Source organism: Leishmania martiniquensis, chromosome 35 (genome assembly GCF_017916325.1).
Source record: "Leishmania martiniquensis isolate LSCM1 chromosome 35, whole genome shotgun sequence".
NCBI classification, from domain to species: Eukaryota; Euglenozoa; class Kinetoplastea; order Trypanosomatida; family Trypanosomatidae; genus Leishmania; species Leishmania martiniquensis.
The window spans coordinates 454,132-475,000 of NC_090170.1; the positions used below are offsets into that span (position 1 = coordinate 454,132).

The 20,869-nt window shown below is 60.5% G+C and overlaps 7 protein-coding genes across 7 annotated transcripts; all 7 read left to right on the forward strand.

Annotated features, from left to right (window-relative positions):
• Positions 1-395: 395 nt before the first annotated feature.
• Positions 396-2,129, forward strand: LSCM1_00859 (uncharacterized protein; the record flags this gene model as incomplete). The annotated part of the gene is made up of 1 exon (XM_067318492.1): positions 396-2,129. One exon carries the CDS (start codon positions 396-398, stop codon positions 2,127-2,129), a length of 1,734 nt encoding a protein of 577 aa, XP_067174597.1.
• A 1,113-nt stretch (positions 2,130-3,242) lies between these two features.
• On the forward strand, positions 3,243-5,771 carry LSCM1_00860 (uncharacterized protein; the record flags this gene model as incomplete). Its single annotated transcript, XM_067318493.1, has 1 exon — positions 3,243-5,771. One exon carries the CDS (start codon positions 3,243-3,245, stop codon positions 5,769-5,771), a length of 2,529 nt encoding a protein of 842 aa, XP_067174598.1.
• A 1,127-nt stretch (positions 5,772-6,898) lies between these two features.
• On the forward strand, positions 6,899-10,084 carry LSCM1_00861 (uncharacterized protein; the record flags this gene model as incomplete). The annotated part of the gene is made up of 1 exon (XM_067318494.1): positions 6,899-10,084. The coding sequence occupies one exon, from the start codon at positions 6,899-6,901 to the stop codon at positions 10,082-10,084; it is 3,186 nt and encodes a 1,061-aa protein (XP_067174599.1).
• Positions 10,085-11,438: 1,354 nt separating this feature from the next.
• LSCM1_00862 (uncharacterized protein) lies at positions 11,439-13,505 on the forward strand (the record flags this gene model as incomplete). The annotated part of the gene is made up of 1 exon (XM_067318495.1): positions 11,439-13,505. One exon carries the CDS (start codon positions 11,439-11,441, stop codon positions 13,503-13,505), a length of 2,067 nt encoding a protein of 688 aa, XP_067174600.1.
• A 1,636-nt stretch (positions 13,506-15,141) lies between these two features.
• LSCM1_00863 (uncharacterized protein) lies at positions 15,142-16,326 on the forward strand (the record flags this gene model as incomplete). The annotated part of the gene is made up of 1 exon (XM_067318496.1): positions 15,142-16,326. The coding sequence occupies one exon, from the start codon at positions 15,142-15,144 to the stop codon at positions 16,324-16,326; it is 1,185 nt and encodes a 394-aa protein (XP_067174601.1).
• Positions 16,327-16,977: 651 nt separating this feature from the next.
• On the forward strand, positions 16,978-17,649 carry LSCM1_00864 (uncharacterized protein; the record flags this gene model as incomplete). The annotated part of the gene is made up of 1 exon (XM_067318497.1): positions 16,978-17,649. The coding sequence occupies one exon, from the start codon at positions 16,978-16,980 to the stop codon at positions 17,647-17,649; it is 672 nt and encodes a 223-aa protein (XP_067174602.1).
• A 24-nt stretch (positions 17,650-17,673) lies between these two features.
• LSCM1_00865 (uncharacterized protein) lies at positions 17,674-18,081 on the forward strand (the record flags this gene model as incomplete). Its single annotated transcript, XM_067318498.1, has 1 exon — positions 17,674-18,081. One exon carries the CDS (start codon positions 17,674-17,676, stop codon positions 18,079-18,081), a length of 408 nt encoding a protein of 135 aa, XP_067174603.1.
• Positions 18,082-20,869: the final 2,788 nt, after the last annotated feature.

Consider the following 20,869-nt stretch of genomic DNA (forward strand, 5'->3'; position numbering starts at 1 on the left):
CAAATGTCACCGTCTCTCTGTCCCTTGCGTCGGCCTTCGTCGGCCGTGCCATCCAGCATTATAATGTAAAACCGGCAGTCGACCTTTTCCCCCTTTCATCAGCTACTCCCCCCCCTTACCGACATACGCGGTGCTCTCCACGCCTACAAGCAGCCTTGGCCATCCCTCATACTCTCCTAACTCCGTCTGCCCACATCGCAGCGGAAGCTCGACCTTGCGGACGTGCGGAAAGGTCAGTTTTCCAGAAGGCAGTCAGGAGAAGGAGGAGGAGGCCGAGGGACGCCTTCGCCGACACTAAAACAAAGGTAAAGGGCCCGGCTGCACATACCAGCAGTAGCGCCATCCGTGGCCGGGAGCCGTAGTAGGCATCACGTCATCGCAGCGCGTGCCACGTAATGGGTAGGCGAGGGGAAAGCGGTGGGGACGCCGCATCCTCACCTCACCGCCGCAGCAGTCATCGGTTTGAACGGCGAAAGGACGGCGACATGGGCGACTATAGTGACCGTCATCGTCACCGGCACCGCGACAGTAACGTCGACCGGGACGACGACTCACTTGATGGCCAGCAGCATCGTCACCGCCACCGTCACCGCAGCTCGCATCATCATCGCCGAGGCAGTTCGGAAAGACGAGCTGACGTCAATGAGACCATGCAGCCGGAGCGAGTCACGCGGTCGCACCGCCGCCCTCGACGGGAGCGGGACGACAGTGAAGACGAGTATGACGCCTTCGACTATGATCGTCTCTCGCGGAGGCGTCGCGAGCACCGTCAAAGTGAAGATGACGTGGACGACCGGCATGGCAGACGAGCGAAAGGGAAGCGGTGCCGCGACTCTGCGGCGGCCGACAAGGACGACGGTCGTCAGCGAAGTCGAGCGTACCGCTGCGAAGGTCAGCAGGGCAATGAAGAGGCCAGTCGCGTCACCGGCAACAACGCGGTCCCCATGGGCGCAAGCGATTGCCGCGCCCATGGGGACCGCTCCCAGACGAGCAACAGAGTGGCCGGCCCAAGCTGCGGGGCGAGCGGCGCTGTGGACTGGAGCTCCCGCCGAGGTCGTCAGCGCCTGCCGAGTTTCGCATACGACATGGACCAGCAGAAGCGTTTTCTGGGCTTTCTAGATCGCCGCGATGCGTCTCGCAGCCGAGCAGGGGCAGCGGCGATGGAGTTCACGATTGGTGCCGACGGCCTTGTGCAAATGCCTCCACCACCCACTCTTGTACGGCGCCAGAGCCGCCACCGAATCGGCGCCACCAACAACAAAGATGGAAGTAGCGTCAGCTCTTGTCAGCAGCACCACCGGAAGCGCCCCCCGCCCAGCTGCGCAGCTCCAACGGCGAACACCGACGGCGAGCACGGCGACGACAACAGCTCTGTTGCATCGCACGAGTCGCTTTACCATGATCCAGCAGCGGTGCAGGTGGGCATTCTGCCGGACATCGTGCCGCCCTCCAACCTATACCGCGTCGCGCTCTGCGGGGTGGACCTTTCATTGACGGCTCCGCACCTAAGCTCGATGGTGACGCAGCTGCTGGGCGGTCGCGTGAAGCCGTGGCGCGTGCGCAGGCCAGCGCGTGAGATGCTGCACGCCGCAGCAGCCTACAACCACACTGCGCAGCAACACCCGCCCCGCCAGCAGCCGCTGACATCACACAAGAGTACTGTCACGGGCTCACCATTGGTGCCCTGTGCGGTTCTCGCTGAGGAGCCTGCCGGCGCAGCGTCGCCGACCGGCGTGATCGCTGGCCCCTCAGCAAGTGTAAGCAACACTCCCCATGCCGTCGGTAGTGGAGGCGGATGCGTGCTCCCTGAGGCTGGCGACAGCCATGCCACTTCGGGTGTTCTGGGCTACGGGGACGAGAAGACCAGCGGCATCTTGCAAGACATTGCAGGAGGCCAGCAGATGCACATGAAAGCGGAAGAAAGTGAAGGCATACTGCCTTGCGCGTCATCCCTTCCGCCACCACCGCAGCCGGCTGCCCCTGCATTCTACCTCCACGGCTTGCACGATGCCAACGGCCCAGGTGGGATGGTGGTTCTGGAATTTTCGGAGCAAACGCACGCGTGTCGCGCTGTGCAGCTGTTAAATGGTGCATACATCAACGGCCGGCGCGTGGCCGCATCCATGTAGCCGTTGATGGGGGCTCTCGTGCGCCGATGAGCGTCGTCATGGGGCCGATTGTGATTTATGCGTTTGTGTGTGTGCGTGTGTGTGTGTGTGTCTCCGGCCGTGTCACCGTAAGGAGGAGGGTGGGGGGTCACATTCTGACCGACCGCTCACTTCGTCATGGATGTTCACCACGCCTCTCTCCCAGCTACGCAGAAGTGGAGCGGCGGGCGTGGCGCTCCGCTCCTCCTATATATTTTTTAAGCGACCGCCCCGCCATACAGCAGACGAGTTGAGCTCCACGCTGCCTCTACGCCTGACCGGTCACAACAGGCCCCATCGCGTGCGAGCGAGGCAGCCGCGCAGGCACACGTTTACGTTAATGCGGCGGGGGCGTTGTCTGTATGTGCGACCCGTGTCTCAAGCGCTGTGAAGGCCGGGCGGGATACGCTCCAGTCACGCTGCGACATTAGCGAACGTACTTTTGCCATGCGCAGGCGCATTGTCGTTGATGGCCTGGATGCGACGCCATTCAAGACCGGATCGCCTACAGCAGCAGCTACAAGTGGATCTAGCCCCCGCCCCTCAGCCATAGCTACTTGGTGCTGTCGAGAACAGCAGAGGTGGCTAGGCACTGTGGAGGGAGGGCTTCTTGGCTTCCCCACACGCGCACAAAGTGTGGGCCACTAAGAACCTCTGAGATGTCACGCACATGGCGCGGTTGTGCTTCCCTGTCATGCAGTGCACAGTGTTTCAGCCAGCATGCAAAGGCCGTCATGTAGCCGCGGCGCTTTTAGGAAGTTGTGAGAAAACGCGACAGACGCGTACGCGCGGTGAGCTTACATGTTGCCGTGAAAAAAAAGAGGGTGGAAGGGGAGCACGGGCCCCGTGCCCCTTGCGCATGAGCGGCACCCGCAGCGCTAATACTCTTCCATTCAGGGTCTCATCAGCGCACCTCTGCTTCTTCCCCGCCGCTCTTCATTTCCTGCGCTCCTCCCGTCTCTTCTGCTGGGTGATTCGACTCCTTCGTTATCTCTGCGCGGGTGCCTCTTCCATCCGTCCATCCGTTCCTCACTCAGTGAGTGTGCACACACACACACGTATACACAAAAGCGCACAGTTCCGGCGCGAAGCAGCATGGACACGTCGGACCTCCCCCTCACCCCGGGGTCGACCACCGCCATTCTCCATCCATTCAATCTCCTTCATGTGAGCTACGCCATCTTGCGCCATGCCCTCAGTGCCTTCAACCCTGACACTGCGGTGGTGCGCCGCACGCATCACCGCTCACGCTCCCATGCAGGGGCTACGGAGAGCCGTTTTGCTGCCGAACGTCGCGATGCTGCTGGTGACACAGCCTCTGTGGCTTCCTCGCATCCGTCTCGACGGTCTAGACGCAGCGGTGACGCTGAGCCATCGAGCAATCGTCCGCATTGGCGGCGCAGCTCGAACAGCGGCGACTCTGCCGCAGCGGCGGCGGGTCAGAGACGCCGCCACCGCTCTTCCGGCGAAGGCGACAGGAGCAGCAGAGAGGCAGGAGAAAGGGTGCCGGCAGTGTCCTCAAGTCGCCGCACACGTAGCGCCGAAGAACCGCTGGTGGTGGCGAGGCGTGCGTCCACGGGAGGCGGAAGCAGTACTGTCAGCAGCGAGCTTGGCTCGAGCGGAGGTCGAGTGCGCCGTAGCCATAGCGATGGTGTACGTAGCCGCACGCAGATCCTCCTTGGCGATGAAACTGAGCTTAGAAGCGACAGCACCCGCACGAATGATCGAGTGGCATTTTCGGCTTCGCGTCCGCCGCCCGCGGCGGCAACCGCGGCCAGAGCAAGCAGCCTGACCCCTCCGCTGGCCCCTCCGCCCCCTGTCACAGACATCGGCAAGCCGCCGCTGAGCTCCCGTCGCCTCTCGAGCTCACACACCGCGGCTAGCGCGGCGGATGGGGAAACTCGCTTGCGGCATCGCCATCATCGCAGCGGCAGTGGTGGTGGGCTCAGCAGTAGCAGTCGGCGCTCCTCACGCTCGCGTCGAAGCGAGAATGGCGACGACACAGACGATGCCGACAGCAATGTCATCATCGTTCGTGACGGCGAGGCGGGCCGCCTTGCCTCGGCAGTTTCAGCGTGGTCGCTCAGGAGCTGGTGGCGGCGCACGCGGGCGAGAAACATTACGCGGCAGGCGTACCTCATCGACCACGTCATCCATGCCGTCCCAGTGGCCATTGTGCACTACTGCTGTGAACTGAAGCGGCAGCTGGTGACTCTGCCTCTGCTGCGCTTCAATGACTTGCTGCCCTCGCCTGGCGCGGCTGGCACGTGTGGCGCCACTGGCAGCGGCCCCGCCGATGCCGCTGCGCCAGGGTGGTTGCCGACAGAAGAGCGATTTGAGAAGCTCCCCGCCCCGCACGTGGCTCACCTCCTCCTCATGCGGTGGATACTGGCGGCGACCGCCTCGTACATTGAGAAGTTCTTCTTTGATGAGAGTCTCGTGGTGCGTCAACTGCGCAGCAAGCGAACTCCTCGACGTCTGCTAGGCTGGGGGCTAAGACTAGCATCCCACACTGTGTTCGATCCCTTACTACTGAGCGTTGTGGTGCCGATGTTGCTCTCGTGGGGCGCGACTCCCGAAGATGTCGACGCGTCATCTCTGCTGCCATCGTCGCCGCCGCGACTTCTCTTCACAGTGCCTGGTGTCGTTCGTGGCCTCGTGATGAGCGCAGCGGGCGTAGCAATTCAACGCCTCATGATGCCCATCGCGAGCCAGCTGGTTGACCGGGCCGTGCTCACTGTCTTTGAGGCAGTCGAGTATCTCATCATGCGCCGCTATGCAAGGTGGTCGGACGACGACGAAGACGACGGCTACCACGAAGATGATGAGGGCGAGGATGACCGCGTGTCGCTCGCCTCGGGTGTCAGTGAGGGAGCTCGTTCGCAGCAGAGCCTCAGCACACCAGCTGCCGTCCCCGCTCCTAGTGGGGACAAGGCGGGTGGGACTGCTGCTTTCTCGGCAGAGAAGCGCGTTGAGCGTGAGCAGCGCCAACTGCGGCGAGAGCGTCGCGAGCGCCGTAAGCGACGTGAGCGGCGGCAGGCCGAGCGGGAGCACGCCATGCGACTAGCCATTCTTCGTGCCATCGTTTACCGCGTTGTGGCCTCTCTCGCGGCGCAGTCACTTATTGACCATCCTCTTAGCGTGTTGGTGGAGCTCCTGCGCGGCCGCGCGACACTGCACTTTGCAGGGCTCCTTCAGCCCTACACAGCCATGACGACTGCCTGCGACGGACTTTCGTGGGCAAACCTTTGGCGGCACGCCTCGCAGCTGGCGGGTCCGGCTGTGGTAACGCGAGGTGCGGGAAACAGAGGAGACGCCGATGAAGGCGTGCCACCGATGGTGAAGGTGCTGCGTCGCACTGGCCGCGCCATTACGCAGGAGGTGGTCATGCTAACTGCTAGTGTACTGGTGGTCTCCGGGCAGACCGAGGCCATCGCAGCGGTGCAGCGGCGTGCCGCACAAACCGTCGCGCAGGGCGGCATTCCCTCCGCCGCCGACAGTGCCGATTTCATGGCTTGCACCCTGTCCTCCCTCTCCCCCTTCTACTACGGCATTCAGTTTACGGTGATCGACAAAGTGCTGAGCTTCTACATGGCCGTGTGGACGCGGCTGACGAAGCAATAGAGCAGCTCGGCGAAACAGGAAAGAGGACGACATCAACGCTCGTGTCTTTCGTGCCCTTCTACTCCGTCTTGCTTCGTCATTGCACGTTGACCTCAGTGAGCGGCTGCGTAGAGAGGCATCTCTTTGATACGCGCGGGCATGAGTGAGGGCGCGCGCGTCTACCAAAGCCTCAGCGTCTATGCACGTGTCCGTCTTTGCGCGCAAGCGAGTGCGGTCACTCCCCTCTGCCTGTAAGAGCGTGCATGACCACTCAAGTGAGGACGGAAGGGACAACCACTTTACTCCGTCCCTTGATTCTTTCGCCTTTTCCATAGAGTTGTGTACGATGATGTGGCCGTCATGTGCATTCGTTGCCTCCCTTCCCCCTCCCCCTTCTCCCCCCACCCTGTGCTGCTACTTGTCGCTTCCCTCGAACGTCTCTGTCCACCTTTCAGCGCTCGTCTACGCAGTTTTATGGGGGCGAAGCGGCAAGATGTTTCAGGCCGGGGGGAGGCGTCAGAGTTTCTAGCGCACGCGTTTCTCGCTGCACAACGATGAGCACACCCACACTCAGCGACGCAAGAGTACGTCCATTTGGGTGTCGACAGAATGGGGGCGCGTTTCTCACGCACTGCCGCGCGCTAGGCTGAGTGGACGCAAGGGTGTTTGGGGCGATCTGTCCTCCCCAGCCCATCACCAATGGCAGTGGCAATCGCCCCCCTCGTCCCCCTCCACTCTTTTTTCTCAAGAGGCAATAAGTCCCCGCGTTTCCCCCAGCCCCAAGTCAGAGAAATAAAACGTGCGCAGTCTGCCGCGCGCCTGCACCTAGAGGCGCATATCTGTCAGCGCTGTACTGCGTGGTGACTCATCCTTAAATCTTCGTCGGTATTGGTGTGTTCGTATGAATAAATGCGCACCCGCACAATGGCGGGAAAGGGGGAAGGGAGGGCCTTTTCTGTCGAATGCGCCTCCCCTCCCCCTGCCCTACGCAGATACTTCTCTCTCTCTCCTTCGGCCCACGTCTCTCTCTCGCCCCCTTTTCTCCTCCAGTGGGCATCACCGCGGAACTTTCCAACGCTTCTCCAGCAGCCGCGTGCGTGTCGAAGAGGAGGAGAAATCAGCCCTACACACTACAAAGGCGCGTGCACATGCCGCACACGGCCCCACCCTCCTCCGCCTCGGCGAGATTGCCGCCTCGTGTCGTGTTCGACTCGGATGACTCGTCCTCGACGGATGGCGAAGGGGAGAAGCACGGTGGTGATTTGCTCGCACGGGAGATGGCCGCAGCGGCAGAACGGGAGCGCCGCAAGAACCCGCACGCGGAGAGCGGCCGCGCCAGGCTGCCCCGTGCGCATCCCCTCGCTTCATCAGGCGCGTCCACCCGCACGGCGCTGTCGGTGGTACAGCCACAAAACGCAGAAAAGAGGGACCTGCTAGGCAGCGACTCCTCATCTGACGATGAGGCGGAGGAAGAAGCAACAGGCGTGGTAACGTCGAGGAAGGAAAAGTCTCGCTTGCAGACGACAGCGGGCGCGTCTGCGTCCGCCTCGCCCGCAGCAGCGGCCGCGCGTGGCAAAGCAGGTGCCTCTGCCAGTCACACAGCGCACGTGCAGGGCTTCTCCTTTCGGACAGTCCATGACGGTGCGGCAGAGAGCCAGCAGCGCCTGCTGCCGAACGCCACAAAGGACGGTGACAACGAGGCAGACAGTAGCGACGAGGACACGGGGTTGCGCATCAATAAAGCGTACGCGGCGCGTTACGAGGAGCAGAAGCGTAAGCAGGAGCTTCACACATTAGCGGAGAAGTACAAGGGGAGGCTTAGCAAGGCAGCCGCACTCGGCTTCGACAGTGACGACACGGAAAAGAGTGAAGAGTGCGGCTCCGACGATGAGGAGTCCGAGGAAGACGACGATGCGGTTCTTCTCACCCGTGAGAACAATCTCAGCTTTGCGAAGGCTCTCTTGGCGGTGCGGAAGGCTACGGTGCCGCTCAGCGTCGGCAGTAGTGCAAAGAAAGACAAAACAGCGACGGCTGGCTCTGCCAGCCACGATGAGGACTCGCCTTCCTCACCTCTCAGCACCGGCGCCGCCACGAAGCCCCTACTACCCAAGGAGGAGCTCCTCAAGCAGCGCTTCTTCCCTCCTGCCGAGGAGCAGATTCGCGTGAACACCGAGATCTTCGAGCGACGCATGGCGCAGAAGCGGAGCAAGGCGACTGCCAAGCACAAGTTCACTCTCTCCGACGAGTACCAGCGCGCCCTCCTGGCCACCGCTGGGTCGGAGGATGCTGTAGTGGACGACTCCAAGGAGGCAGGCGAGCGTGACGGACTGCGGAAGCTGCGGCCACAAAACGCAGAGGAGGCAAAGCTCCGCGCGGCTTTCTTGCGTGGGGTGGAGGATAGCACGAACAGTTTTGAAGTGGTCCGCAGCGCCAACTCAGCTTACGGATCAGCACCAGCGGGGGCCACCAGCGATGAGGGCAGCGCAGACGAAGAGGAGCAGAGACGGGGGGCCAGTGAAGAGGAGAAGCGGCTGCTGGAGGAGGCGTTTGCACTGACTTTGTCCACCGCCTCCGCAAAGAAAGGTGGGAAGAAGCCGCAGAAGGCCGGCAGTGACGGCGCAGCAAGTGGCACTGACAACGAAAGCGATAGCGAAGCATTCCTGCGCGACTTCTTCATTCAAGAACTCTGGCGCCCTGGTACATCTCGAAAGAAAAACGGAACGCCCAAAACTAGGACCAACGGTGGCGAGGAGGCAGAAGGCAGCGACGGGGAGGCCGAGGGGGAGCAAGCTGGCTCATACTACGAGCGCCTCGCCCAACTCGCCCGCGAGGAGGAGGACGAAGCCTTCTTCAACGATGCCGAGGTTTGGGAGCGGGAATACCAAGAGAGGAAATACCGCCACCAAGAGGCGGAGGAGGAGGCAGCTAACGGCGGCGCACCGGCTGCGCGCGTACAGACGTTTCCCCGTCCCATTGGCGAGGCCGCCGCGGGTCTCCTTCGTAAGCCGGATACCGCGCGCAAGGACGCGCGGCAGCGGCGCCGAGAGCGCGCAGAAGCGGCACGTGCGCAGCAAGTTGAGGAGCTGAAGCGGCTGAAGCACCTGAAGCGCAAGGAGATCGAGGACCAGCGTGCTCTTATCGCCTCCGTCGCAGGACTAAAGGCATCGGCCACCGGAAGGTCTGGCGGGAATACGGAAGAGGAGGCGCAGCTGGCGAAGCTCAAGGAGGTGTGGTCGGACAAGGACCTCGACGCCCCGTTCGACCCGGCGGAGTTCGACCGCAAGATGGCGCAGCTCTTCGACGGGGATTACTACGACGAAAGGAACGTGGACGAGGACGAACTGGCCTACTTCGACGAAGAGCTCGACAAGGATTGTGACGAGGACGGCAGCGGCACAGCAGAGGCCATCAGGTCGGGCGTAGCCCCTGCGCTGTTTGCGGCGGAGTCACTGGAAGTAGCGCAGTCGATGATGTCGACGGCCTCGGCGGCAAAGGCGAAGAAGAAAGGCGACAGCGCTGAGGTTCTTTTCGACGACGACTTTGGGCCCCCATCGGAAGCCGGCGCCTGTGACGCGCTCGCGCTCCTCTACCCGACAGAAGCGCTGCGGCAGCTGGAAAAGGAGCGTCAGCAGCTGAGTGACCTGATCGCCTCCTCTAGCGGCAAGAACGAGGCCGATGCCGACCTGCTCGAGCGCCTGCAAGCGTCCCTGAAGCAAAAAGAAGAGGAGTACTACCAGCTGCACCGGGATGCTGCCTCGGCATCCTTGGCTGGCGCAGGCGGTGGCGGCGGCTTCCGGTACCGTGAGGTGCCCCCAGAAGACTTCACGCTGTCTATCGAGGAAATCTTGGCGCTCGATGATCGGCAGCTGAACATGATTGCTCCCATGAACTGCTATGCAGCCTACCTTGACAAGGAGAGCAACGAGCGGGATCGTCGCCGGATCGAGCGCCGCCGGCAGAAGGGCTTCCGCCAAGTGGACTCCGACCGCACTTCTCGGCGCTACGGAAACGTGAAGAGCACCGCTCTCTTAAACCCGGGGGAGATTAACGATGAGGAGGGCGAAGCGATTGCGGCGAAATTGTCGAAGCGCCTGCGTGAGGAAGGCGAAGACCCCGATGCGCCACTTGAAGTGCCAAACTATGCAGGAGGCCGAGGGAGAGGCAGAGGTGGCGCACCGGGGAAAACGCCGCGCGGTGCGGCACTCCCTCAAGGCAAGTGGCCACGCACGGAGGGCCGTGGTCGCCGCAGCGATCGAGGTGGATCAGGCAGCCTTTCTCCATTGTCGTTCCGTGGCGGGAGAGGAGGGCATGGACGTGGGCGTGGCGGCCGCTAGTCAAGCGCGCTCCTCGAGTCTGCCATTCTTCACTCTCCTCGCAGCATGATACCGCCTTTCATGCACACATTCGCGCACGCAGACGACGGAGAGGAGGGGAGGTGGAATTCAGGGTCGAAGTAAGTAGCTGCGAGTGTGGCTGTGGTGTGTGGAATGGTATTGATGGCATGACGTTAACACAGCGCTTCTTATATGTTGGTGTGTCTCCTCTTCCTTTGTTTCGCTTTCGACCTAACGAGTAATGCAGCACAGCCTGCTACCCGGGGCTTTTTAAGTCATCGTGCACAGAAAGAGAGAGAAAGAGACGCACCGACTCAAGCAGGCGTCGACGGGGGCCGTTCGGCGCGCGGCAGGTCACACGGATGGCTCGCTAATGGAGAGACCGCGGACACGATGGCGCCGCTTCGCGCACTGGCGAATCTGCCTGCGTGTGTGCGCAGCTTGGCCGTCTCGGCTGCGTCGCTTTGTACCCCAGGCCAAGTCGCAGCACATGGGAGAAGAATCCCATGGAACTGAGCACGTGCTCGCACTGCCGAAACCGCTTGCGCTCGGTGCTTTTCTTTGACAGTGCTGTTTATCTTCTAACCCTGCTTTCTGCAGCCCCCCTTCACTTTCGCACACAAGCGCACAGGAGCCTACGTCCTTTCCTCACTGGCCCCAAATAGTCGCTTGTATCCGCATAGATTGGCGTGGTCGACACAAGTATATACACACATACGCGCGTTTTGCTCCTGTCCGCCTTACTGAGTCCATCTCTCTGTATGCTGGAAAGGGGCGCGAACGGTGTACGTTTACACTTACGACTCCGTCAGCGCTTTCTAGCACCTTTCATTTTGGGCATCTACACGCCCACATACATTGTGACAGATCACCTTTGGTCTCCTTTTTTTTCGCCTCCTCACCTCCCCCCCTCCTCCTCCAATCCTCTTCCTCCCCCTGCCTTCGCACCTATTTTTTAGAAGCGCGCCTGCACCCCTAGACGCACATTTATTGTTGCTCATCCGCATCGCCGCACCCGCAGGCGTTCCACACACACACACCCATACACGCACACGCACACCTACACCTCTCGCATAGACGTTCTGATGCTTACCAGTCACTGAGCAAGTACTTCCCAGTCTACGACGGCACATCGGGCCCAACCTCATTTCTTTCCCTCACGGCGTTCGTATATTGGACGCCTCCGTTTCCTCGCCTACCCGTTCGCTGGCTGTCGCGCTCTTTGCGAGCGCCCGGCGTCTTGTGAGTGCTGCGCAGAGAAAGCGCGTCTTGGGGTTTCTCCTGTCCTTTTCTTTTTTTCTGAGGAGGTCCATTGGGGACGTCACCCTTTCCCTTTTGCCTTCTGCAGCGCCAAATGCCGCCGCCGAGGTCGGTCAGCATGAAGCGCTTAACGGCGCATGTCGATGCCGGCCATGAAAAGGTCGCCGCCTCCCCACGCGAGACGGAGTCGATGGCTCTCACCACCGCCACCACGGCACCCTCGACGAGCAGGCATTGCAGCATCAGCACCCGTAGCAGCAAGGGTCACGGCAGCACAGTCGCAGCGCACGGGGCTTCCACGATTACCTCTCCTATGAGCGCCCCCTCTCCGCCATCTATGACGACCGCCAAGTCGCCGTCGCTCGACAATGTGGTCACCTCTGCCATCGGTGGACGCAAACGAGCGCGAAGTTGGACGGAGCACAGCAGCCGCAGTGATTCGAGAGATGGTCGCAGCCCAAGTGCCTCGGTAGCCACTGGGAACGTGGCACGCCCCCCACAACGTTCGCGTCCCTCGGGGCCATTTGGCAGCGACAACGGACGCATCAGCGGTACTCCTCAGCTGGGGCGTGGCGCGAAGACGCACGCCGAGGAGGTCGTCTTTGAGGCAACGGCAACAAAAGACTCCCCATCGCACCTGCAGCGAACCCCCACCTCGCAGCTTTTGAGCCAGCGGCAAGCGCCGCCCTACTCGGCACTCGCCGAGGACCGGTGCGTGACACCGCAGGAGCCCGCTCTCGAGCAAGCGCTCTTCACTCCTGCGACGGTCGCTCGGCGCCCGCAGCCACAGGCCGCCATTGGCAAGGCGATCCCATCCTCTGCGTTGTCCGTCGCATCTGCGGCAAACTCCGCCTCCCCCGCCGCCTCATCCACCTCTCGTCCTTCTTCCCACGATGAGGCGGTGCAAGCCATTTTGCGTGCGAATCCGCCCACGACAACGCGCCCTGTGCAGCTGAAGCCCGGGTACAAAGTTCCAAGCCCACAATCGCCGTTGTGGGCAGCCCTTGAGGACGATCGGGACGAGGACGACTACGCGGCGCGCGACAGCGGCCCAGGGCTAGAGGAGCCGCTGCTCAGCAGCACTCAAATCAGTCTCTTCCAGCTTGGGGACGAGGAGGAAACGAGCACAAGCGGCGCAGCGAGGACAACCGCGCTGGCTGGCTTGCCGCCGAGCTCTGTGCAAACCTCTGCCACCACAGCTGCGACGGTCCCAACCGAAGGGGCGCATGTGCCGACTACGATGCATGAGTGCAGGCGCCTCGCCATGGGGGCTGCCGCAAATAAAAGCATCAGCCTTCCAGCGCCAGGACGTTCACTGAACTTGCTCGACGAAGACGGTCTCCATGATGACGAGCGACTTCCTCTGTTCGTTGAGATGGGGGGCGACAGTCAGGGCGATGACGCCGACGGCGAGTCCTTCTCGCTAACGCAGGAGGCGAATCGGCAGGATCGGGAGCAGGATGTGCAGGCTATCCTGCCCCGCTCGCGCGCTCGCCGTGGCGCCGCCAGTGCTGCAGCTACTCGGCCATCCGTCACTGCGATATTGCACCCCAGCAAGTTCAATAGTGCAAACATGTCCACCCCCAGTCCGGCCCGCCAGCGCGCGGCGCGCACCTCTCTCAGCGCGCCGCAACAACAGGCGAGTCCATACAGCCAACTGCAGCGTGACATGGAGAGCACCATGGCGGCGGGAGCAGCAGCGAGTGAAAGGCAAGCCACGGCCCCTGCCGCAGGTATGAAGCCGCCTAGAGTGCTCTCGCAGAAGGAGCTACGGAGGAGGGCCGACATGCTGAAGTGGGCCGAGCGCACACGCGCTTTTTTCCACTTCATTGATACGCGCCCGCTACAGGTCACGTCATCCCCGCTGAAGCCCCTAGCGGCAACTCTCACACAGTCACGCCGAGGCACCTGCAGCGAGAGCGTCGTCGTCGGTGCTCATCGTCGAAGCATCGGGGGAGCGCACCCGCGCAAAAGCCCCACAGTCGAAGCCTCCGTGAGCCTAGTGCGCCGCAGCCACAGCGCGAGTACGGCAGCGGCATCCCCGCATCCATCTGTCGCTACGCACAGCAGCAGTAGCGCCTTCGAGGCGGTTATTTCACGAGTGAGGCGAGAGGCAGCAGCAGCAGCAGCCAATGCGACGCGCCGCGCATCTGCCAAGTGACACAACGGCGTCTCTGTGTACTTTGTCAGCGGCTGAGTCGTAAACGGGCGTCTCTGGGCAGGCGCGCACGCAAACCTTCAAGCACGCGCTTGCTGTGCTTTATTCTATAGTTGCTTGCTGCGTGGCGGCGCCGTATCCCTCGACACCCTTTCTGCCCCCTACCTCTTGGATTCCGATGGAGCTCCTCTCCGCTCTTCCTCCCTTGGGCGTTTTGGCGTACACCACCCTACCCCTCGAATGTCTGAGGCGAGGACACTGGCACCCATGCGAAGGGCAAAAAAAATGCGTGGTGACGTTTTGCGGAGCACAGGCGCGTGCTCTCTCGCACAAAGAGGTCGACAGCGGGTGCCCAGAGGAGGTTACCGAACGGACGAGAGGAATGGGGGTGGGGGAGGAAAGAACCGTTAATAAACGAGCGAAGAAGAGGCTTTGGCGCGCCTTCATCCGGTAGGCATCCCCGGAGCCTCTGGTGCTGCTCCTCTCCACCACCACCACCCTTCAAGTCAAGCTTGAAATCAGGGGTGTAAGCGGAGGTACACATGCTCTGATTAGAATGCTCTCGCTCTCTGTTTCTCTGTGCTGTGTTCATCATCGACCCTCGGCTGATCCGTCCGTTCCGTCACCTCAAGAGGATCGACGCCGAGCGTGGTGCGCAGGTTTGCTGCCTTTCCGACTGTTTTTTTTTTGACTCTTTTAGATCGCGTCGGTGCCTTGCAAAGCAAACGAGAAAACAAAATTGAAAAGGGCCAGTAGTAGCCATGCTGGGAGTCGTCGGATGCGCACTGCTTGGCAGCCGTAGCCAGCACACACACAAAGCTGCGACCCCCAGCACCAGCACTCTCCTCACACACCACTGTACAGGGTGTTGCTCTTGCTGGCCCGACAAGGAAAAAGTTGCACGACTACCCCCACCCAGCCACACACCCTTTTTAGGGGTCTGTGGCTTGCCCTGTAGAACCTTCTCGACGCCTTCGCATCATCTTTGTGTGTGTGTGTGTGTTGTCTTCCGCATTTTTCTCTCGCCCGGAAAAGGGCGTGCGCAGCATCCTTCTCGCACGTGTAGCAGTGTGTATTTCACAGCATTCACCACGACGCTCGCAGCGTATTCGCCCTCTCGTTTACCAAATCCGCAGCCTCAATAACAGCATTTTAAGGGCATGTTCCAATTCTCACTCCCCTCCCCATCCTCTTCCTCCGGCACACGCGCGCACACCAAACATCCGTACAGCTGCGACTTCGTTGACGGGTCAGAAGCGCCCCCTCTTTTGCGCCTGCACTATATCGCTTGCTATTTCTTTGCGTTATCCTCACCCCTGCGCCCTCCTGTCGATCTCGATCTCGGCTTACTTAGTCGCTTCTCTTGCTCACATCGTACGCACCAGGGGCGCCTCTCTTCCGTTTCTCTCAGTGGTGGCGCCTCCCTCTCTCTCTTCCGTTTCTCTCAGTGGTGGCGCCTCCCTCTCTCTCTTCGCCATCTCCCTCGAGTGCGCACCGCGTGCGTTGTTGGCCGCGAATTCGCCTTCTCGTATAGGCTCCTCTCGCGCGCTTCCCGCGCCAGCTCGCTGGCCAACACTGCTGTCGAGGCGAGCGTGGAACTGAAGCTCGAAGAGCGAAAACAAAAAGCACTTTGAGGCGAATGGACTCTGTACGCTCATTGGCCCCAGTGTCACAGGGACGTGGTATCCGCCACGCGCGCGCTGTGCAGCTGGTTTTGGCGGGCCTTCTCCTTGCCGCCCTCCTGTTTGGCGGTGGAAACGAAAGGGGCAGATACGGCAACTCCCTCATAAGTGCTAGACGCCCACAATGGAGCGGCGTACTGCTTCCTGCCATGGCGACGGTGGAGCCAAGCCAAGAGTGGACTGCTGAGGAACAGCACGCTAGTGACGACAACATCACTGTTGAGCTCGCCAAGTTTCATGCACCAGAAGCTGGCGAGGTGCTACCAATGAACCCGCAGTACAACTACAAGGACGAGGCAGAAGCAGAGGCGGTGGCGTCAAGAGCAGCGGCTACTGCAGGCGCCTCGACCGAGTCGCCGACTGCTCACCTCGACAAGCTGAGCTTTGAGGAGCTGAAAGCGCTGCTGTCAGAGAAGAAGGGTTGGGTGAACTTGCGCCTCTATAAGGACCGTGAAGCGCTCATTGGAGCCCTCTATGATTTGGAGCAGAAGGAGTCAGCGCAGATCGCGTTCCGTGCAGAGGTCGCCGCCGCTGCACGCTGGTATGCAGCGCAGCAATCGCATCGCAAAGCAACGTATCGTGGTCTCAGGAGCAGTCGCGCTCGCAGCGACAGCGCTAAACCGGCAGATGCTGGCGACTCCGACGGTGTCCAGGCACAGTACGAGCTGCTCGTCCTCTACAACGAAGCGGACGGCTATCGTTCAAAGTTTGAGGAGCTTCGGAAGGAGCTGCAGGAATCAGAAGCAACGAGTCTGCCGAACCTGGCTGACTTCAGCATCATTGGGCAGGCGTACCCGATTAGTTCCGGCAAGGCCCTCATCGGCAAGGCGCTGCAGGGGGCCTTCTTCGCCACGGTAGGGCTTGCCCTTCTGTCGGATCAGCTGAATTTCCTTTCAGAATCGGCGCGCGCTGTCCTGCGCCAGCGTCGCGGTCTCATAATCAGTACCGGCTTCTTGCTAAATACACTGAGTGGCGCTGCGCTGCAGAACAGCGCCTTTGAGGTTTTCTTGGACGGCGAACGTATCTACTCTGGTCTGGACGCGGATGGGCGGTTGCCGACAGCAGAGCTGCTGAGCAACCTGCTCCTGGAGAGGACGCTCTTGAAGGACTACTACGCTGCCAAAATGATGGCGGGGTTGTAGAAGGCGCTCGGCGGTGCAGGGCTACCGAACACCTCGGCGGGCGGAATCTCGCTCTGCTCATACTCCAGATGCGCGACAAAACAAACCTCAAAAGTGCTCGAGCGCGCTCGAAATGACAAAAAGGTAAATGGGAAAAAAAAAGTCGAGCGCAGCAGAGCGGCAGCGAACGGTGTTGAGCGCGAAGCGACGATGGGCGGGGCGGGGTGGGGGTGGAATACCAGACAGATCACGCGCCTCTCTCTACTCAGTCGCCTTCCTTGTACCTCTACACCCCTCCTCGTCCTGAGCATCTGAGTGCACGCCTCCCCCATCCTCGCTCTCACCTCTCTCTCTCTCTTTGAGCGCTGACGTCCGTCCCCCACGACCATATTTGCGTTGGCACCGATTCACCGCGTCTCCTTCCTATTCGGCTCCCTCTATAAGTGCTTTTCTTTGGCCGTTACTCCTCTCTGTCAGTGCACGCGGGGGTAAGGGCTTCACGCCGCTGTGTGTGTGTGTGTGCTGTCAAGCCCAAAAGGCGCAGTGCTCCACTCCCACTTCATTGCCTCCACCGCACGTACCAGCAGCAGCCACATTTTTATCCTCACGTTCTGTTCTCACTCTTGAAGCGCGAGGCGTAGTAAACGAAAGAAAACGCAGTAGGGCGCACTCATGCTCAGCACTCTTTCCCTGAAGCGCCGCCAGCGTCGGGTCACGACGCTGCTCGTTGTGGCGTCCCTGGCGCTTCTTCTCGTGTGTGTAGCGCGCCCTGCGGCTTCGGCGCGTAAAGTGCACCCCGCTGTCGATGAAAGTAAGGACCCTTACGCCTACCTTAACATGCTCAACGAGATGGACCTGCAGCAGATGTTACATGAAAAGACGCATGGGCAGGTGCAGGTCAGTGCCTTTCGCAACAAGGAGGAGCTGATCGCTGCGGTGCGCAAGATCGAGGAGCGCGAGGATGCTGAGGCCAGCTTCGACGCGCGTGTCACAGCAGCAATGGAGCGCAAGGCCGCCCTGGCGCAGCAGCAACGCGGTGTTGAAGCGGCACCCGCGAAGGCTGATAGTGAGGTGCCGTCACTGTCCTCAGGGCGTCACCAACGCACAGATGCGAAGAGCAACACTAAGGATACGACGGAGCAAACCTCAAAGAAAAAGGCGGTACACCTAATGGATAGAGACGAGAGGAGCTCGATCGGTGGGGAGAGCCATCGGCAAGGGAAGGGTTACGCCACTGCTGCGGCCGCGGCTGGTGCTGGTGGATATGCAGGCGCCCAAAGAGAACCCACTGAGCGACGATCCTCTCAAGGGCATGAGCTGCAGGTGCTCTACTGTACCGGGTGAGGATACGCGAAGTACTTTGAAGATATGAAGCAGCAGCTGCAACGCACGCTACCAAACGCGCAAGATGTGCGCATTGTGGGTAGTACCTACCCCACCCCGCCCCTCCGCGCCCTCGCTGCAAGGGTGTGCTCGACGGCTTTTCTGGCCTCCCTTGGTATCGCCCTTGCAGGGCAGCAGCTCGCATTTCTGCCCGCCACCGTTCTGAACTTCGTCGCTCAACAGCGCGGTATGCTGATCGGCGCCGGTTTCTTGCTGAATATGATCGGGGGCGCTCTCCTTCAGACCGGCGCCTTTGAGGTGACCTTGGATGGCGAGCTCATCTTCTCGAAGCTGCAGGCGGGCGCTGTGCCGAGCGTGACGGAGTTACGTCGCATTGTCCTACAGAAGACGTTGCTGGACAAATACGGTGGGGGTAGCGCGTCATCATCATAGAGAGAGCTCTAAAAGACGAACAGAACAGCGGCGATGAAGAGACGAAAGTGCGCCGGCGACCTTGTCTGCGGCGCCTCCGCCCACAGCCTACGGTGAGTGTATACATGTGGGGCGCGCGTGGAAGTGGTCAGTGAGGACCTTCGCGGTCTTTCATCTCGCCATTTCGCTCCCACCTCCCTCACCCTTTGGCTCACCGGCTTCATTTCTTTTTCTCTTCTTGTTGCTACCACAGCGCATCTTCGACGTGTAGAGAGCTTTACATGTGTGTGCGTACGGGAGACACATTCTCGCTTTCCATCGCTGCAGCTTTGGGGGTCGCCTATGCTCTCTGTGGTTACGGCGACTGCGTGCTGCTGCATCCAACCATCTTCAATGTACTTCGCTCAAGGAAAGAGAAACGGCCGAAAAGGGAAAAACACAAACATACGCGTCCGGGTGCATCACAGCAAGGCGAGTGCACATGTGCCGAGAGACTGAGAAGCAACTCGCAAGCACTCAAGCGCAGCTGCCCAGTGAAGTGGCCCTACCTAGGAGGAGGCGAGAGTTGGCGGCCTACCTGGTCTTGTACCGGTAAGTGTATGTGTGTGCGTGTGTGCGTGCGTGTGTCATGAGTAGTTCGAATGGGCCGCTCGGTTCCGGCTTGGAGCTCAGACGCTTTGTGTATGTTTGTGAGTTGAATGTTGTATCTCAGCTGCAGAGTTGATTCGACTCTCCTCCCTCGCGCATCTTTTTCCTGGGCTGTGCGCGCACCCCTCCGACGCTGCGCCGGCAACGTTGGCCTTTGCGTGAGGGCAGTGCTCTTCTCTCTCAGCATGCGTGTGCAAAAAGGAGAGGGAGACATCGTGGCTCACTGAGAATCGACTTCGGCAGCGTCTGTTTTCTTTTACATGACGGTGTCTCCGGTAAACCTCACTTCAAATGTGTTGTGCAGACGACGTTGGGAGGGGGACGCTTTCCTTGGATTTCCTTCTATTCCCGCACACCTCCCCCCAGGCCCTTTCGTTGTGCTCCGCTCGCCTCTGTAGAGCATCATCATGACGCCCACCCACCCACCCACCCCCATCTTCGCTACTGGAACGCAGAAGTGGAATGAAAGCTTGATGCGTGTTCGTGTGTTGCGAGGGAGGAGGGGTAATATATGGTAGATGGGAAGGGGTCCGGGGAAAGAGGGACGTCAATGGAATCCTCCCGTCTGCACCGCACACGGGTCCGGGACACTCGAGTCTATTCTATTCTCGAGCTCGGGGACTAGCCAAGTTGGGCGGCAGTTCCAAGGAAGCCGAGCGGCCCTATGACTGGCATGCGACGCACCTCGCTTTCTCTTCATTTGAGTTTGCTTCGGCGAGCCTCATGACAGCACACCGCTCTGAAGGCGTGGCCGGATTGTGTCTGTGTGTGTGTGTGTGTGTGTGTGTTGGTGAGAGAGTGATTTGGTTTCTTTCCGTCATCGCCCCTGCGTCTCCCTCTCACTTTCTTTGGCCAACGGAAAAACTTTCGCCGCCGTCGCCGCGGCCGGTCAAAGCGTACGCGTCCGTTGCGGCTTTCTTGTTTTTCCCTTTTTTCATTTAGGGCGACGGCCCCACCCATCCTCCTCTCCCTCTCGCGAATGCGATCCACAGCGCCCTCTCGGTCTTCTTTTTTTTTCATGCTGGTCTGAGGCTCTCTTTTCCGTTCTCGTCATCCCACTGCATGCATCCATCTGCGTCATGTATTGGTGACGCCGCCCGTATTTCAGCGTGGGCGGTGAGATGGTGCAGCAGACGAACCGACTATGGGAAAGGAGGAAGGGGGGAAGACAAAGGCGGCCCGTACTCACGTACGTGCTGATTAACGCCTGTTTATTTTTGTCTAGGGAGCGAAGAGTAAAAGGGGGTAAAAAAGGCACACACAAAAAAAAGAAAATGAATGGCAAAGCGACGGTTCTTCGTCGGTCAACCGACTCCCTCGCTGCCTCCACCACTCTGCGCCCTCGCCTGCGATCTATACCACATGGAGGAATAGGGAAGAATGGAACACGGAATCAGTAGGGGGGGGCAGGCAGAGGAAGCTGCGTGCAAGAGCGCGTACCGGCATCGTTTGCGTGTGCGCCTCGATGAGAGTGCATGGGTGTCCAGACTTCTCAACTGCTTGGGGCTCGTCATGTAACGTCTCACGCCCCCCCTCCCCAGACGCTAGGTCCAACAAGGATGTCGAGCTTGGTGCAAGTCCACCGGTCATTGCTTCTGGTGTGACCCGTCCCTTTTCTCCTACCTCGCCCATGCCCCCGCTTGCCTGCTCGATGCCCATTCTTCCCAACATTTCTTGTGCCACAACAACCGCTTACGACGCACGCACACGCACATGTGCACCGCTACATACACCCTTTTTTTTGACTCCCGTTTGATCCCTGCTCTCCTTGTGGCGGATGCGGTGGCTCATCGTAGCCAAGATATATATATATATATTCGAGGAAGCTCTCTCCACGTCGGACCCCCCCTCCCTATCGCCCTCTCCACCTGTCTAACGGTTTTCAAAGCGTTTCCAGCTGTGCCCGCCTAGCCAGCTCCTGTGTGCTGTTTCCTGCACAGGCGCCATTCATCTTGGTGTTTTTTTTTCTTCTTCCAATCGGCAAGCCGAACAAAATCTCAGAGGAGCTGCGCCCTCTCTCGACGATCGACTCCAATAGCGCTGAAGCCCTCCGTACTTTCCTCCTCTGCCTCCCCCCATGCCCGCTACGAATCCGCCGAAGAGCGGCGCTGATGACAGCCACAGCCCTGCCTCCGCACCCGCAATGAGGGTGGCAAACACG